The sequence below is a fragment of the Paroedura picta genome, chromosome 7 (assembly GCF_049243985.1).
Source record: "Paroedura picta isolate Pp20150507F chromosome 7, Ppicta_v3.0, whole genome shotgun sequence".
Lineage (NCBI taxonomy): Eukaryota > Metazoa > Chordata > Lepidosauria > Squamata > Gekkonidae > Paroedura > Paroedura picta.
The window spans coordinates 103,404,164-103,423,398 of NC_135375.1; the positions used below are offsets into that span (position 1 = coordinate 103,404,164).

The 19,235-nt window shown below is 48.1% G+C and overlaps 1 protein-coding gene across 1 annotated transcript in view; it reads right to left on the bottom strand.

Moving 5' to 3' along the window:
* The window catches only part of FAM131B (family with sequence similarity 131 member B), a 68,826-nt gene that overhangs the window by 26,425 nt on the left and 23,166 nt on the right, over window positions 1-19,235 (bottom strand). The window contains exon 2 of the mRNA XM_077345857.1: window positions 1,512-1,621. Within this exon, the coding sequence (XP_077201972.1) occupies window positions 1,512-1,621 (110 nt within the window). The remainder of the gene's footprint in view (window positions 1-1,511; window positions 1,622-19,235) is intronic.

Sequence of the window (19,235 nt, forward strand, 5' to 3'; positions counted from 1 at the left end):
CATTAGATAAATAACTCGCCTAAAATTACGGAAGGCACAGAAGCTGCCAGAGAACAGCATTAAGCTGTATAGAAATCACTGCCTGGTAATTCAAATGACCAGGACTTGGCTGTGATTGTATGGAAGAAATAAAGAAAAAGAGCAGCCCTGAGCAGCCACGCTAATGTAAGATGATGCTATAAAGAACTTCAGTAATTTAGACAGGCACCAGACAAAAGGGCATTTTGGCATGCCGTAACTGCATCAATTCTAGCCTCAGACTGCCTTCTCACCTTCTCGTGAGACATTCCTTTTTGCCTCACATTTTTCCTGGGTCATGATTATTTGGGGACCACTTATTCTCCAGTCTTTTTCACTGTTGTTCACACATTTTCCAGGGCACCCGCTGGTGCCGCCAACTTTCTGCTACCAGATTGTAAACTGCGGAACAACCCCACCCTGTAAGTTACTTTCCCCCACTGCAGTACCTAGGAATTTTTAACCGCGGCAGGAATCAATCGCTGCTCTTTTAGGTTTTTGCTTTTTGTTTTCACTTGGCTGCTGAGCTGCAGCCCTTGGGTGGCAGGTAGAGGGGCCTTCTGCGGCCTAGTGCCCATCGGTGGCCAGACACTGGGCTGCAGAAGGCCCCTGGAGAGCTGCAGGCCTTGGGTGGCAGGCTTTGGGGAACCTGGTTCAGAGAGCTGCAGCCTTGGGGAACCTGGTTTAGAGACCTTTTTAAAGAGGCTTCTAATAAAGTGCTTGGAATTCACCAGGGTTTGTGTGTGTGTGAATTCTGGGTGACATGACACTTCCAGGGGGCACGGCTGGGAGGTGTGGCCAGATGACATCACTTCCGGTATGCCTTGAAGCCTGAAAAACATTTCAGGTGTGCCTCCACAGGCAAAAGATTGAGAAAGGCTGCTCTAAGATGAGTTGTTTAGACAAACGTTAAGACTAGTAATCATGGACACAGCTGATGATTGTCTAAAGCAGGGGTAGTCAAACTGCGGCCCTCCAGATGTCCATGGACTACAATTCCCAGGAGCCCCTGCCAGCATTCGCTGGCAGGGGCTCCTGGGAATTGTAGTCCATGGACATCTGGAGGGCCGCAGTTTGACTACCCCTGGTCTAAAGTCCTGGATTAATTGTTCCGATCCACCTCTATCCCTCCTAACCAGCTCGCGGACAGCCAATCGCCTTCCATCCCCCACCCCTGACCACCCCCTCCTCCTTCCACTTCCCTCTGAGGCTCGGAGGCTGCGGATCCCTGCCGCATGAGAGCTGCCCCTGCTGGTGAGCTCCCTAACAGCGTCCTGCAGCCTTTCCGGATTCTTCCACTCCACCCCCCCTACTCTAGCACCCGTTGGATTCCTGAATGCAACAGACTTGTCCCCTAGTTAGAGAATAATCCATTTGGGACTTGAAAACCGAGGCTGAAAAAGACAAGCGTCATGAGCCTGAATAACTTCAGAGACTGAAGTCCCCGATCAATTACAGGTTCTTCCCTCTGTGGCCACTTAAGGGGCGCTCACCTCCGTGGAGGGCCGATGGATGCTGCTGCCGTGGAGCGAGCTGGTGCTGTCCATATTGATCTGGTCCACATCTCGCAGCCCTTTCCAGTCCACTGCAATCACTTCGTTTCCTGCAGATACACAAAGACAGACGCTGTAAGCTGCAAATAGCCACCGAGATTCTTTTTTCATGCCGGAAACGACAAACTATTGATTCGGCTGAGATCTCTGGCCCGCGTTCTGGCTCGGGCTGATGGCCAAACAGGATTGATTCCCCCAAGGACACGGACCTATTGTCCACGGATGGTAAACTGGGCCTGACAACCTCCCCGTGAGGCTCCCCTGAATTCCTGCATCCAGAAGGCAGAGATCAGTTCCCCTGGAGAAAATGGGCCAACCAACTCTCACTTCCTTGGGGGAGGAGGAATGTGAAGAATCCAGCCCCACTCTGACGGCATCTCCACCTGAACAGTGGGATCTGGGAGAAGACCCAGTGGGGGAAGCATTGGGGAATGGGAATGCTTCCCAGTCACAGTGGGGCTGCTCAGTCTTCCAGGAGGAGAAAGAGATGTCAAAGAGCCTGCATCCAACCCCAACCCCACCCACAGCCTCTCCTGAGCCAGCAGAGCATCGAAGAAGAAGAAAGCACTTGTTGGCTGCTCAGGACAGATGAAGGAGCGCCCGCTTGGCTGCTTAGCAATGGCCAGCATGGGCTCCTGGAGCAGAGGAACCAACACAGCGAAACGGTAAAAGGCCTGCACCTGTAGGAAGGTGAATGTGACTGTAAGGAGTGACACCTGGCCCTTGGGGGCTGAGTCAGCAAAAGGTGCAAATAAAAGGAACACTATGAGCCAGTGGCGTATCTAGGTGGGACGTAGTGACACAGTAGGGAAGGGGTGTGTGGGGTGTGCCTGGGTGGGTTATGTGGTTGGGGGGGGGGGGATGCCAGGCTGCCTTGCTGAAAGTATCTGGCAATCATTCTTGCTGGCTCAGAATGGAGCTGAGTTCAGGGGAGCCCAATCCAGCCACAGCGCCAAGGGGCCCTGCTCTCTTCTGCGGCTGGGTGGGTGAGGAGGAAAAGCTCAAGGCTGCCCATGACAGCATAGTTCCCACCACCTGTGGCAGCATCTCCCTTGGGACTGAACAGTGCCCCCTACAGGGCACACGCTATGGCTGCCACACCCTAGAGAGGCCACTGTGCTGGGCAAAGCTCAAAGTGGGAGCAACCCCGCTTGCCACCCCTCTATATGGTGGCCTGTTTAGCAGACTGAGCTAAACCCTGACCCTAACGCCTTACTCCTTGTCTAATCTGTGCTTGCTCCTGAAGTCCAGGACCCCGACTTCTGAATTCTGCACCTCTTTTCAAGCCTTGGAACTGGACTCCTCCTCCCCTGGCCCTTGGACTGAACCTTGGGATATCTGACTCCAGACTGACGTGTGTAGCCTTTGCTCCTGTCCGTTTCTGTACTTGTTGCCATTGTGTATCCTGGACCCCCCCAGACAGAGCAGAAGGCAGGCCTAGCCCTGAACATACCAAAAGAAGAAAAAGACCCATCCAATGCCAATCCACAATAAAGAATATTCCACAAAAATGTCCTTTCTTTCTTCTTTTCTCTATTTTATTCAGCAGGACTTTTGCCTGAACGGTTTCCAGGTAATACCCGTTTTCAATAGAAGTCCTTCCTCAGTAGCAAGTCCTTATATGTTTTTCAACAATTCTTTGTGTATGTGTCAAATTAATAGCAAATTACAGACCGGGTCCCCATACCAGGATGAGTCGTGGGTCGAGTTATATCGATACCTTTTAGAACAATGTTTCTCGGGGTCGGGACCCCTTTGGGGGGTCGAATGGCCCTTTCACAGGGGTTGCAGCAGGGCAAGCAGCTTGGCCGGTGGGGGGCAGCCACACAACAGCCTTGTGGGGTAGATAGAGATAGAGCGTTCGTCTGTCTGGAGCAGCGGAAAAGAGCGAGATCGGCAGGGTGGGACAAAAGAGGCAGAACTGAACTGAGAAACCCCGGAAAAAGTACAATTTATATACAATCATGAACAATGGATTTTCACGCCGTTGGTCAATTTTGGTTTAATTTCTGTGAAAGAACACTTGCAGAATTTTATGGTTGGGGGTCACCACAACATGAGGAATTGTATTAAAGGGTCACGGTATCAGGAAGGTTGAGAACCACTGATTTAGAAGTTTGTGAAATTTACTGTTAATTTCCCAACCATATTCTGCACGATCGTGCCACTTCTGGGGCTTCTCAAAGCCTGAAGAATGTCTCAGGGGTTTCTAAACAGTAAAAATGTTGAGAAAGGCTGCAATATGTTCTTAAATCCTTGGCAGTTAATGGCTTTAGGAGGGTGTAACTCTTCTTAGTATCATACTGCCATTTCTATTGTGATGCATACAGGCATCTCTTAAGCACAGTGGGCCCTGCCTCTTTCTTCTCCTGGGAACTGAGCTTATTTCCCCCTTCAAAAGCCAATTGGAGAAAAACATACAAGTGATATCAAGTCCTGTGTTCTTCTCCCCACCCCACCCCACCCCCGAGATATTCAAGCACTCAGTGTATCCTGTTAAACTTTGAACATGTATTCATTTAAATATTAATTGGTCACTTTTAAAAAGGGACGATCTCTTTTTTTAAAGAACTGCAAAGCTGCTCCACAACGGATGGTAGGAAAGTAGATTAGTGATGACCCAGGTACAGGCCAATCAGTGCTGTGAATAATCTGCTGCTGTAGACGGGCACAACTGGTTGCTGTTGAGTTTTATGTGCTTGTATACAGTGCAGAGAGTACATTTATACAGGGCTACCCCACTCAAACCATGTACGTCTCAGAGCCCCTGCCATGTGATATACAAAATTCTAACTGGAAAATTTTGATTCACAGAAGCCAATTTAAATCTGGAACAAAAGAGATAATATATTGGAGGGGGTGGGGATGAGAATATAAATGAGGAGGCTTAGGCAGATTACCAATAGGAGTTGGATGGTCTTGGTTGCTTTTCAGAGTTATAGGAATTTCACAGGCACTGCCCATGAAATTATCCACACACGAGCCAAAACAATACACGATGCAAGGCTGCATAAAAATGTATTAAAGTGTAATGCACATATGCTTCACAAATTAAGTGCCAACAGTTAGGCACTCTGATATAAATACCATCTATTTTTCCATATCACGGTTTTTCTGGATGAATAGAAGTCCTCAAGTAGAGATTACAAGCGACCTTGAATAAGCTGAGAAATATGCATTCATCCAAGGCGGGGTAGTCAAACTGCGGCCCTCCAGATGTCCATGGACTACAATTCCCAGGAGCCCCTGCCAGCATTTGCTGGCAGGGGCTCCTGGGAATTGTAGTTCATGGACATCTGGAGGGCCGCAGTTTGACTACCCCTGATCCAAGCCGATGACATTGCCCATGCACCCCAAAAGACTCCCGTAGAACTCAAAAAGAACCAAATTGCCAGCTCCAAAAGAACTAAATTGTATACAAGAACAGTCAAGGGGGAGGAACTTAAAGGAAGGAAAGGCCACTCTGACCGGAATTGTGAGCATTGGCAAAGAACGGACAAGAGTGTGTTTAGACCCAAGAGAAATGAGCAGAGCCATTACAAGGACTCTTCTATTGCTTACCGCAGAAGAAAACATGACTAAATTGGAAAGAACCCTTCAGTCCTTGTGGCCAATTGTGGATTTCAGCCAATTTAGCTTAATGACCAAAGTTTCAGGTTATATAAATGCGACACATTTTCTGGCCAGCACACATGGCCGAGAGGAGGATTTGGGGACCTCTTCAACTCCTGAAGCACATCTGTATTGCTAGATGACAGAGATCATGCATTATGTCTCCATATAGCCCTCCCGTGCTAATGAATAATGGGCAGTGGAAGTGGGAAGGTGGGGAGATACTGTAAGAATGTTAATATGTAAGCATGTTTATATATTGAGTAAAAAAAATGGTATTGTTAATTCGGTTGGCGTTTGTTCCTTTATACCAGGGGTAGTCAAACTGCGGCCCTCCAGATGTCTATGGACTACAATTCCCAGGAGCCCCTGCCAGCATTTGCTGGCAGGGGCTCCTGGGAATTGTAGTCCATGGACATCTGGAGGGCCGCAGTTTGACTACCCCTGCTTTATACAATTTACATCTCCTGTATATGGCATTACGTTTTTATGAAACCCCTGACCCAGGCTGACAAAGTGACATTTATGTCAGATCTGGCCCAAGGATGAGATGAACACATCACCGATTTTAGAAAAGATGACTTATCTAATCAAGTTTAGCTTGTACCAAGCAGCACTGACTTGTATCAAAATGACAAGAACCTTCAACCTTTAAAATTGGCATACAAAAAACCCTAAAGGAGTAATTCACAAATGCCGCCCCGTTTTAATGTTTAAATGATGTTTTAAATTTAAATGTAATGTTTACATTTGTAACTTTTAAAATTGTCATTGTTTTAATTTGACGATTGTGAGCTGCTCAGGGCCTGCTGGAAAAAGCAGGAAGGGTGGCATACAAATCTAATAAATAAATAAAGTGTTTTTTTATGAATCACCCCCAAGATTGGCAAACATCGCTGCAGAAATTTCATCGATGAAAAGTATGTTGTCAACTAGGGAAATTACTGCTGATGGGTAATCTGACAGCTAAGGAGGAGGAGGAGAAAGTTCTCAGAATGCAAATTTTACTGCTACACTCATGAATCATGACGTTCCAGTTGCCAAATCTCAGGGAAATGGATTCCAAAAAGCCACTTTGCAAGGATGATAGGAAGGCAGAATCACAGCTCCTAAAAACACAGGATTCTACATATGAAAGTTAAAAAACGGCTAAAAATATATGATATTCGTATGGTCATGTATAAGAGGTAGGTCCATGGGGTGGCAGCAAACTGTCCGCTTTGCATACTGTGGGTCCCCAGCCTTCTCTATTTAGAAGGATGGAGATCCGAAAGGCTTTTTGTCTGAGACCTTCTCTTACAGAAGTCCCAGAGGATCGTGGGAGTAGACTTGTCTGAACTGAAGAAGAAGAGGATGTATTTTTAATTCCCATCCAAAATGCATTAAAAGGACGATCGCTCCAGGCTATTCTGAGCTCGACCATTTTTCAACGTTTGCAAAGTCAGTGTGCGAAAATCACAAGAGGTTCCGAGCCACTAACATAACCCTCTGCAGTCACTCCGGTCTCTCTGGAGCAGGGGTAGTCAAACTGCGGCCCTCCAGATGTCCATGGACTACAATTCCCAGGAGCCCTTGCCAGCATTCGCTGGCGAATGCTGGCAGGGGCTCCTGGGAATTGTAGTCCATGGACATCTGGAGGGCCGCAGTTTGACTACCCCTGCTCTGGAGGGTGCCAGGAAGGCACATTTGGCTTGGGGGAGCAACGCTGTCGGGTTTTTGATTCAAGGAACTGACAGAAGTGGTTTGCCATTTGGCTTCCTCAGCTCAACCATCCTGGGATTTCTTGCTGGTCTCCCATACAAGTATTAACCAGAGCAGGCCTTGCTTAGCTTCTGACATATGACAAGAGCGGGATGGCCTGGGCCGTCCAGCTTTGTCCACTACTGTCTAAGCCAGGAGTAGTCAAACTGCAGCCCTCCAGATGTCCATGGACTACAATTCCCAGGAGCCACTGCCAGCAAACACTGGTTGGGGCTCATGGGAATTGTAGTCCATGGACATCTGGAGGGCCGCAGTTTGACTACCCCTGGTCTAAGCCCTAGGATTTCAATCCAGTACTGGGTTATGTTGTGGACACTAAAACAAAGTTGTAACTACTGTTCACTGAGTATCTCCTGTGCAGGTACACACCTCCTACTGTTGGAGTTGTCTTTACAGCTAAGAGCCTCTAAGGCAGTGGTCCACAACCTTTTCTAGGCTGCGGACCAGCGGCGGTGGGGCACTCCCGCACATGCGTTTGCGCCATGCGTGACCGCAAATGCACATGTGCGGCACTCCGTGCACGCATGCATGCGTGGGAGTGCCGCACATGTGCATTTGCGGCCACGCATGGCGCAAACACGCATGCGCGACCCAGGTGCGCATGCGTGGGAGTGCTGCAAATGCTCATTTGCATCCGCACATGGCGCAAACGCGCATGCATGGCCCAGCACAGCCCTGGGTGGTTGGGGACCACCGCTCTAGGGAAAATGGTGTGTCCCATAAGGCAGCCTTTCTCGACTTTTTTACCGTTGAGAAACCCCTGGAACATTCTTCAGACTTTGAGAAACCCCACAATCATGCAGAATATATTTGGGAAACATAGCTGCGTCAGAAAGCCTGCCAGAAGAAGAAGAAGAAGAAGAAGAAGAAGAAGAAGAAGAAGGAGTTGGTTCTTATATGCCACTTTTCTCTACCCGAAGTAGGCTCAAAGCAGCTTACAGTCGCCTTCCCTTTCCTCTCCCTACAACAGACACCCTGTGAGGTGGGTGAGGCTGAGAGGGCCCTGATATTGCTCAGTCAGAACAGTTTTATCAGTGCCGTGGTGAGCCCAAGGTCACCCAGCTGGCTGCATGTGCAGAATCGAATGCAGCATGCCAGATTAGAAGTCCGCACTCCTAACCACTACACCAAACTGGCTCTGCGCATGAGCAAGATGGTAGGCCTGCTCATGCCCAGTCACCTAGATCGATGATGAAACACAGGTTAAAACCAGAAAATATACCTAACTCTTATGGAAAACAAGAATTTATTGAAGGGGGGGGGGGTGTTCAAATTATTCATGCTACTCTTTTCTCCCCAAAGTGGACCTAAAGTGGTTCTATTGTTCTTTGGACAGCTTTTAATCCAGATCTGAATCCACAAGAGCCGCCAGCTCTAGGTTGGGAAATACTTGGGACTTGGGGAGGGGAGGGGAGTTTAGAAGGCACAATGCTGTATAGCAGGGGTAGTCAACCTGTGGTCCTCCAGATGTTCATGGACTACAATTCCCATTAGCCCGTGCCAGCAAACGCTGGCACGGGCTCATGGGAAATGTAGTCCATGGACATCTGGAGGACCACAGGTTGACTACCCCTGCTGTATAGGGCCCACCCTCCAAAGCAGCCATTTCTCCAGGGGAGCTGATCTCTGCTTCCTGAAGATCATTTGCAACGAGAGGAGACCTCCACAACGTTCTCGCTCCACAACAGATCAAGGCGGATTTCACAGGCAGCCCTGTCTTTCAGCCAAGAAACCAATGGAGACGAAAACATTTGAGTTTTCGCATCTGGCATCGTTTGAGGATCGCAAAGCATCGTACCGATTTCCCTCCAGATGCTTTAGTTGATGCTAGCCCCACAAAATGTGAACTTTGCAAGTACAATTAGACCGCTGGCAGTGGGCTAGGCTGAACGGTGATGGAACTGCCTCCGTGCTCCTCTTGGCAGCAGGCATTAAAAATTAACGCAGGCAGAATTCAGCAGGGAACAGTCAGGACACGAGCATGAGATCTCTATAGATGCAGCAATCTTCCTGGCTTTTAACTGCAGGTCCCCCGCTTCGAAAACAGGATCCCCTCCGAGCCTGGCTTGGAGCCATTCGCTTTGGGGAGGGTGGTGAGGTGACTGCATCGGCTTCTCTCTCCTTTGCTGCCAGGAGCGTGTTTTCTTGCAAGCACAGAGACAACCGCATTTAAGTGGGCAAATTGTGGCCTCTGCCAATTCTGCACGCAACAAGAGGGCAGCCCCCACGTGCTGCGATACAGCCACCCCGCGACTTTGAAGAGGGACAGACTCACGTCTCCTACTCAACAGATCCTTACGGTCCATTCATCTCTACCATTTCATTTCATTCCAAGCTTGGTTCCATTTTGTGACATTTGTTCATACCATGGGCTGGTTTTAAACCTGAATTATCTAAAGTGTGGGGAGAATTACCGGTGCAGAAGGGAGACAGGGATGCCGGTGGGGATCCTCTGGTTTTACAGCTCATCTCCAGGCGACAGAGATCAGTTCCTCCAGAGAAAATGGCTGCTCTGGAGGGTGGACTTCATAACATTCTCCTCCACTGAGGTCCCTCCCTGGCCCAAATCCCGCCCTCTCCTGGCTCCACCCCCAAAGTATCTAGGTATTTCCCAACTCAGAGCTGGGGACAAGTACAATATTGCACAAAAATCTTCAGGGCTTCTGCTTACTGGGGTCGCCAACTTTGTTCATGAAGAACATCCCAAGCTCCCCTCCCCTCTAGCAAGTTATCAAGTTTGGTCCTACCCTAGAAACAGAACTTGAACAAGTATTATTTTATTCTTATTATATATATTTATTAACCACACACTCTCAGCCAGCTTATTTGGAAATTAAGGCCTCAGCTAAGCAGCAGAGGCGAATCCTATGAAATAAAAGCTTTGTGGAAAGGCAACAAAAGCAGATCTTTTCGTGGGCCTTCCTAAGATTAGAGGCCACCTCTCTCAACCATGACACCAAGCCGGCTCTCAAACGGACTGAAGCTATTAGTGGTCATTTGCTGCGTATTTGAATAGAGATACACAAATTTTGATCAACTCCAGTTATTAGTGGTTGGATCAGGAAGGGAATTGATTCCTAGCAATGGAGTACATGGGTTAATTCCCCAGTCCCCCGCATGGAAAAGGTGGGGGGAAGCTATTCCCGTTTTTCAGATCGTTTCCAAATTGGTCACGCATTGGTGAGAAAGCTTTTGACTCATTAAGTGCGGCGACCATTAGGCGAGACGGGTAGAACAGGAAAGTGACATTTTAAGTCCTACAGGAAAGTGGCCCCGGCAATTAAGCTGCTGACGAGAATAGCAAATTCCGGAGCCGAAACTCAGCATGACAAGGAGGCGAATGGGTGCGTTCACACCAGCTTCCCCCCAGGATACATCTCTATGAACCCCGCAGCCATTTGCACAGAATCTTGGCCATGGTCACTGATGGGTACTCTGCGTGGATGCAGAGAGAGGGTGGCCCGCATGTCACTTCCTCACGATGTCGCCTACCACGTTTCAAAACATGGAATTAAATACTTTTCAGTCAAGTAAAACGACACCCTTGATCACTTGGGGCAGATGATTTTAAAACGAACGTTAACTAAAGTTGCTGGGTCTGGTGTGGGAAATCATTGGAGATTTGGGAAATGTGCCTGGGGGGAGGGGAATTTGGGGAGGGACGGCAACTTAGCAGGGAAACGATGGCACTCTAGGACTTCCATTTCTCCAGGTTCTATGGTATACCATAGAGTCTGCCCTCTGACGCTGGTGTATCTGAAGAGAATGGGCAGGTAACAAATGGTGGTAATAATAATAATAATAATAATTATTATTATTATTATTATTATTATTATTATTATTATTATTATTTCCAAGGAAATTGATTGCGTTCCTTTGATGCAAATGGAGACGAGAAAGGAAAGGAAACTGATCTCTGCATTTTGAAGATCAACTGTGATTTTTGGAGATTTCCTGGCCCTTCTTGGAGGGTGGCGTCCCTAACTTTCGCAGGAGGCATTTAAGAACAATAGCTGATAGAAACAATAATTCATCCTAGTTTTACACCCAAGGATGTAAAACTGCCCATGATGCGTGCCAAGTATGCCGTATTTTCTGCAGGACTAGTTACATGAATTAATCAGCAGAGAGGACTTTCCACGGGCGAGGATCCTAGGACAGACACCAAGGCATCATGAGATGCACTTGCTGAGAACAACTCTGCCCGGCCGCTCGAAAGGAAGCCCAGCTCTGCCAGATCTGCTGCAGTTGTTCATCAAGCAGATCGGCCAACTGGGAAAAGCTTCAGCTTTAAGCAGCGGGCTGGAGGCGCCCCTCCCCCCCCCCACAGCCTGCGATCTCATTAGCGAGCTGTGTTACCTTCGGGGAGAACAGCTGGAGAAGACAGGCCAGCTGGAACAGGCTCTCCTCAAGTGACAGACAAGGGAGAAGAAGAAAAAGAGAGAGGTTTTATACCTAGTTTTTCTCTCCTCTAAGCAAGGTTGCCACTTTCCAGGGGGGTGACGTGAGGGCTCCTGGGATGACGACTGATCCTCTGGCAACAGAGATTAGTCCTCTAATGGAGGGGCGGTGGTGGCATCACCTGGGCATGGAATTGGGGTCACCGTGGGTGGGCAGGTAGTTGTCAATTTCCTGGGGTTGGACTAGATGATCCTGGAGGTCCCTTCCAACTCTATGATTCTATGATTCTGCCTGGAGAAAATAGCTTCTTTGGAAGGTGGACTCTGTGACATTACACTTCACTAAAGCCCCTCCCCTCCCCAAATCCCCCCTCCTCAGGCTCCACCCCCAGAATCCCCAGATATTTCCTAACCCGGAGCTGAGAACCCCTACCCTAAAGAGTCTCAAGCCGGCTTTCAATCGCCTTTCCCTTCCTCTCCCCACAACAGGCCCCTTGTGAGGCAGGTGGGGCTGAGAGGAGAGTGACCTCTGAGGGAGCTGTGACTGGCCCAAGGTCACCCAGCAGGGAGAAATGCTTTTCTGACATGTGGTACTTCCAGTTCAAGATGACACTTCTGAGGATAATAAATAAATAAAATATAAAGGAAAACTAAACCTGATGTTTACAATTTCAGGAACAGTTCAGGCAGCCCTTCACAGATGGAAGATATTAGATATCACCTATTAATCCAGCCCTCGGGATCCATGTCAGTTTTGACAAACATTGACTGCATACTTGGCTAGCATATGCTGAGTTCATGATTAATGCTAAGAACATGTGTGCCCGGGGTTTGAGCTTGCGTGAATCAGATCTCTGAAGGAGTGAGTCGTGACTCACAAAAGCTCTTTCCCTGCCACACATTTTGGTAGCTTTAAGGCGCTACCGGACTCTTGCTCTCTTCTGCAGCTACAGACAGACTAACAAAGCTATCTATCATCATCATGTTTAATATTTACATTCAAATAAGTAGTTAAAAAAAACACAGAAAGCCTGAAGAAAATACAAGCAGCAAAAGAGAAAGACTGAGAATGAACCAGAGTGTGTGTATTGCGGGGAGGAGGGTGATAGGCCAGGAGATCATGCAGAGTTGCCAACTCCGGGTTGGGAAATTCCTGGAGATATGAAGTTGAATCCTGGGGAAAGCAGCTAATCATGGTATAACTAGGGGCCAAGCCCATTGCATTCAGGAATACAACGGGTATTCCTGACTAGGGGGTGGAAGAACTCTGCGGACGACCTCCCCCTTTCCCCAGGACCTGGAAAGGCTACAGGGAGCTGTTAGGGAACTCATCAGCAGGGGCAGTTCTCACGCAGCAGGGATCTGCAGCCTCCGAGCCTCAGAGGGAAGTGGAAGGAGGAGGGGGTCATCAGGGATAGGGGACAGAAGGTGATTGGCTGGCAGCTGGATAGGCAGGCAAGCTGATTTGAGGAGGAGGCATTCAGGGATGGGACAGCCACCCTGAGTGGATGTTAAGCGCTGAGTGGCACTTAAGCCATGAGACACACTCCTCCTCCAAGGCCTTACCAGAAATATTAAGTGGAACAGATGGCACAGAGTCCCCTTCCAAAGCAGCCATTTCTTAGCTGGGAACTGATTTCTGTACTCTAAAAATCCGTTGTAATTCTGGGAGAGCTTCAGGCCCTGCTTGGAAGTTGGCAACCCTAAATTCAAATGCCGAATCAAAACACCAAGAAGATGATGTTCTTTGGTGATGTGGCTGCAACAGCTAAGAGAGAAGTGAATGAACCAGTGTATGGTCAGAAGTCCTTTGTTTCACCCCTGGCCATGGTCTAGACATCTTCTCTTTGGACTGTGCTTCTGCTAGCAGACACCAAACCAAGCTCCCGGTGCTATTTCCAGCAGCCCTGGAGGTCTTGAAAAGGCTGTCAGATCAAAAAGGGTGGGCCAGAGAGCCAGCCCTGTTCAAAGCACAGAGGAACAGCTCCTGCAGGTATCTGCACAGAGCCCCATGGGAGAGGGCAAAACTGGATTTGCAGTGAGTTTAATGCCCCAGGCATTGAAGAGAACAAGCCCCATAATGCACTCTCTGTAGTGCTGAAGTTCTGCAGTTGTGATAACTGAGAACTCCTTCTTGGCCCCCAAATTCAGAGCCGCTGACCCTTCCGAAGTGTGAAAGATTGAGCAGGATATAAAGGGTGTCTTGCAGAGGGGATCAGAGAAGAGGTATATTTAGCAAGGCTGGAATAGGAACTTCCTAATCATTTCCAAATTGTCTCCTCCAGTGTCCTGGTTGCCTCAGCAGGAGACTTCCTGCTTGCCTCCAGAACAGCAGTTGGACAGAATGATGGTAGTTAGCTGAACAGTTAGGTCTCTGTCTCTCACTGTCGGGCGCCAGCTGGCCCAACTCCCAGAATACCTCTCCCACTCCGGAGAAGCGGCCATGACACGGATGTTTGGCAGAACCTTCCCCACCCATGATCACCTGATGCCAGAGGAACAGCTGCTGCTGTCCAAAGAGCCTGATAGAGTGGAGATGCTGGGGGAGGGGGGGGAAGGTTAGCACACCAGATGGATCTGCTGAGGACCGAGCTTCGGGCAGGATCCAAGCAGATGTGAAACTGACTAGTGCTAGATCCAATAGATTTAAACCTTGAACTAACCAATTGTGTCCACTGGTGGGAAGATCCATTGGTTGCTTTATGTATAAATGTTGGGTTTTTCGGGGTTAGTCTTGTTGTTGGAATCACTAGCAACTTGTACCATGCTGAGATAACAATAAAAAGAGTTATACGCCCAGTCATCGTGGCTTCCTCTGGATCCCTGGATCTCACAGGAGGCCAAGGGGGAGAGTCCTGCCTAGGGGGGGTCAAGGAAGGATGCAGAGCATTGCAGCAGGCCCTCTGTGCGGCTATCCCCGCCCCCCTAGGGCGGGCACAGCCAAGCAGGAGAACTCAGCATCCAGAAGTGGGGAGGCGGGATGACCGCGATTGGGGAGAGCCCTCAAGCCCTTGTGGGGAGGGGCAGGGGGTGTGGGTGAGGAATAAGAAAGGCAGATGTGAAGGTCGGGGAGGAAGAGGACAGCGCTGTCAACTCTCTCATGCGCAGGTGCTGTCCCTACCCCATTCAGAGACCTCTCCACAACTTCTGTCCTTCCTCCCTCGCACAGCGGTGGGAGGTGGCATCCCTCCCCACCAGCGGCGGCCCTGAAATCTGACCCTCTCTTTCTATCCGCAGTCATTTCTCTTCATAAAGAAAACAATTTTATCCTTTAAGCAGGCCTTGTGCTCCGCTCTCTCAGCATACTGAGACTCTTTAACAGAAGAGGGGTGGGGAAAGGGGGAGGGACTTCCATTTCACTGACTTGCAATGTGATGCATCCCTTGACCATTTAAGAGGGCAGCACACCCTGGTGCACACATTCGAGCCACAATTCTACCTTTCGAGCTCAGAAGGTAGCCAGATGCACCGGCCCATTGTTAGAAGGAGAGGGAAGGTGGGAGGAGGAAAGACAGAATAGGCATTCGAGGCCATTGTTCAGAAATGTTCTATTTGGAGTAAAAAAAGATTCAGAGACAGAGACGCTTAAAGCTATTATTCTGGAAGGCGGAGGATAGAACTGTGTTATTCTGGGGATGTCTCTTGAATAATGTGATTATCTACTTGTTCTATTTAATATTTCAGAACTTGGGGTGGGGGAATTTTTAAAAAGTTCCAGAAAGTATGGGAATGCAAAAGCCAAAATTCGGGGGGTGGGGGGAAGAGAAATAGCTCAGATTACATGTAACGGCTACAGTCCCATGTACTTTAGCAGGAGCAAAGCAAAAGGTAAGCAGTGAAAAATCCTCTACTCATGACAGGTTGTTTCCCTGCAGGCTTCATCTTCTAGGACCTTCCATCCTTCTAGTATATGGGTCTAAATGTCCTTACAAGGAATTCAAGAGCCAGTTTGATGTAGAGTGGCAGCTTCAAATCTGGCAGAACAGGCTTGATTCCCCACTCCTCCACAAGCAACCAGCTGGGTGACCTTGGGCTAGTCACAGTCCTGTTAGAGCTGTTCTCACCGAACAGTCCTCTTAGAGCTCTCTCAGCCCCACCTACCTCACAGGTATCTGTTGTGGGGAGAGGACGGATCAGGGTGGCGCTTTCATTAGAGTATTTATTTTTGGGTCAAACAGTATTTTAAAAATCATTTCTAAATGTTTCATTCAGGGGTGGCACATGCCAGGTTTGTAAGTTGCTATATGAGACTGACCAGTTTCATTTTGCTATACTGAATTTTACTGTTCATAATAAGGACTTCATTATCTGTAACTCTAAGACCGTTTATGCACTGGAGGTTTCATGCCGGGCTGCAGGCTGGAATTTTAGTTGTGGCAGGTTGTCCCACCTCTTCCTGCACTCACATGGGGGAGCATTTGGCCTGGTGCACCTCATCCGCCCCCAATGAAGTTCCCAGTGCGTAAACGGTCCAGGAGTGTCATTTACTGCACAATATGCAAATGTTACCTCAATAATATAGGCATATTTACCAGATGATTAAAAATTCGTATGATGGAACATCAATATCATGTCTGTAATAAGGTGAAGGAAGCACCTATGGAAGACCTTTTCTTGTATCACAATGATATTTTCCCCCTGGTTTGAAATGTATTCAACAACCAGCAAACAGATAAATAGAGGAAGGGGATTGTAAGTCACTTTGAGACTCCTTCTGTGAGTGAAAAACAGTATAAAAAACAGCTCTTTTTTTCTGCATGACAGTGTGATTCTTTGATGCACTATAAACACACAAACTTATTTAAAATCTCTAGTATTGGCTTGCTCCATTTTTTTGTGGCTTCATTATTATTTAGGGGGAGGGACTCCCCTTTCTTTTTTGTGCACATGATAATAACACAAAACTTCACTGTATCTTAATACCAGGGCTGGCTAAGCAGAAATCACAAGCCAGCCACGTCACTGGATGCCCCGCAACCCCTAAGCTTCTTAAACATCACAATTAGAGGCCTGTTCATTTTGCATTCTAGCAATGTTTTCCTCTGATCTAGACTCCAGGGGAGAGTAAAAAAAAACAAACGGAGGGGATTATGAACTCATTCAGTAAAAGAAAAGGCTCCCACAGAGTATTCAGTATACAAACGAACTAATCAGTTTTCTTTCACCCACAGTAAAAGATCTGCTCATTTATTTCACTGGCTCAGCTAAAGTCACCATGAATCGGTACCATAAATATCTTTCGTGGGATCTGCTCTTGCTTAAAGTATCTGCAGTTTCCCCCAATCATGCAGATGTTCTTCATCGGACAAAATCCATAGCTAAAAAGGTAAAGGTATCCCCTGTGCAAGCACCAGGTCATGTCTGACCCTTGGGGTGACGCCCTCTAGCGTTTTCATGCCAGACTCAATACGGGGTGGTTTGCCAGTGCCTTCCCCAGTCATTACCGTTTACCCCCCAGCAAGCTGGGTACTCATTTTACTGACCTCGGAAGGATGGAAGGCTGAGTCAACCTTGAGCCGGCTGCTGGGAACTCCCAGCCTCATGGGCAGAGCTTTCAGACTGAATGTCTGTTGCCTTACCACTCTGCGCCACAAGAGGCTCTTCAGCTAAAATGTAAGAGTCTGTAAATCTGAATGTTTTTTTGAACAAGGAATGTCCCAGCACAAGAGCCAAACTTCCTCTTCTAATAACTTGTTTTCTCTAACCATGTAAGGGACTGTCAACATGAGGTATCGAACCTCTTTTGGAACAGAGGTGGTGCTTCTCTCATTTCACACCGTTGACCAACCCTAAGGGAGGAGCTGAGGCTCAGAGGGAGAGCATCTGCTTGGCATGCAGAAAGTCCCAACGTCAACCTCCAGTTTCTTGGGTTAAAAATGTTGGCAGTAGGTGATGTGAAAGACCTCTGCCAGAAACCCTGAAGAGTCACCGACAGCCTTGGTAGATAAGACCACCTTCTGAGTCAGTATCAGGCAGTTTATTGTGATTTGTATCACATGGGTCGGATTTGTTTTGTTCTGTTTGTAAAACAGCTGGTAACTTCGGTGAAAAGAATAACAACTTTTGAAGGTTGTTTCCCAAGGTTATTTGAATGCAATTGCTGCTTGTTTAAAGCAGCACAGGGAAGCGTTATATGTCCCACCCCCCTTTCTTCTTAATAAGGATGTGAGGCTGGGCAAAGCAGTTCTTTGTACTTTGAAAAACAGTATATTTAAAGAAAATTTAATAATTATGGTATTCAGATTTTAAATCTGTTAAAATTAATTTGTATGCTCCAGATGTTAAGATCTGTCCTGAGCCTCCAGGAATCATAGAATCATAGAACAGAATCATAGAATTGGAAGGGACCTCCAGGGTCATCTGGTCCAACCCCCTGCAGAATGCGGGAAATTGACAACTACCTGCCCACTCACAGTGACCCCAATTTCATGTCCAGATGATGCCCCCCCAAAAAAAACCTTAGAATCTCTGGCCAGTCTGGCTTGGAGGAAATTTGCCTCCTGGCCCCAAAGTGCACTCATGCACACAAAATACCTGGCCCAGAAATAATTACTTGCTTAACAATATACTTTGAATGTTCCCAGTGCAAACTCAGCATGCAAACTAGCCCTGTCTGCCCCCCTTGGTTCAAAAGGCATTCATTCATTCATTCATTCATTCATTCATTCATTCATTCGATTTACAGATCGCCACTCTTGGCGCATTAAACATAAAACATATAAACATCCAATCACCTGGAACTGCCTTAGAGTGAATCAGACCTGTGGCCTGTCAATGTCAGTATCATCAATTCAGACTGGAAGGAGCTCTCTGAGGTCTTAAGAAGAAGAGTTGGTTCTTATATGCCGCTTTTCACTACCTGAAGGAGTCTCAAAGCGGCTTCCAATTGCCTTCCCTTTCCTCTCCCCACAACAGACACCCTGTGAGGTGGGTGAGGCTGAGAGAGCCCTGATATTGCTCCGTCAGAACAGTTTTATCAGTGCCGTGGCGAGCCCAAGGTCACCCAGCTGGCTGCACATGGGGGAGCGCAGAGTCAAACTCGGCTTGCCAGATTAGAAGTCTGCACTCCTAACCACTATACCAAGCAGGAAAGACCACCAAGCAGAGGTCTATCCTGCCACCGACCACCTGGTCCTTTTTATTGCTGAGGGACAAACTTGAGATCTTCTCCATCGCCAAGCAGGTGCTCTGTCACTGAACCATGGCCATGTGTGTCTTTTGGTTTTTTCCTTAACCACGGTTTGCGAAGACCCACAGATTCAACCGTGGTAGCCCCTTGAATGAGAGTACCGAAGGAACAGAAATGACAGCTTACCCAGAGTGCCCCGTCCTCAGGGCCAAGCAACAAATTAGGCACACATTCATGAGAAGTGCAGAACATGAGCAAAAGGGTTCCCACTCTCCAGACAGACCCTGGAGATCTCCTGCTAGGACAATTGATCTCCAGCTGATCAAGGTCAGTTCCCCTGAAGAAAATGGCAGCTTTCGAGGGCAAACTCTATGCAGGGGTGGCCAAATTGTGGCTCGTCAGATGTCCATGGACTACAATTCCCATGAGTCCCTGAAAGTGCATGTGCTGGCAGCGGCTTATGGGAACTGTAGTCCATGGACATCTGGTGAGCCACAGTTTGGCCACCCCTGCTCTATAGCATGATACCCTGCTGATTCCTGCCCCTCTCTCCACCCTCCTCGGGATCCACCCCTAAATTTCCAGGTATTTCCCAATACCTGGAATTTTGGGAATATCAGACCATTTCAGGAAAAACCTGGCAACCTCCAGGAGTTCTCTCAGAATCCCAACAACTCCCCAGAGAAAATGACTGCTTTGGATTCTATGGCCTTGTACCCCTCTGAGCCCACCCCCAAACCCAGCCCTTCTCAGGGGCTCCTT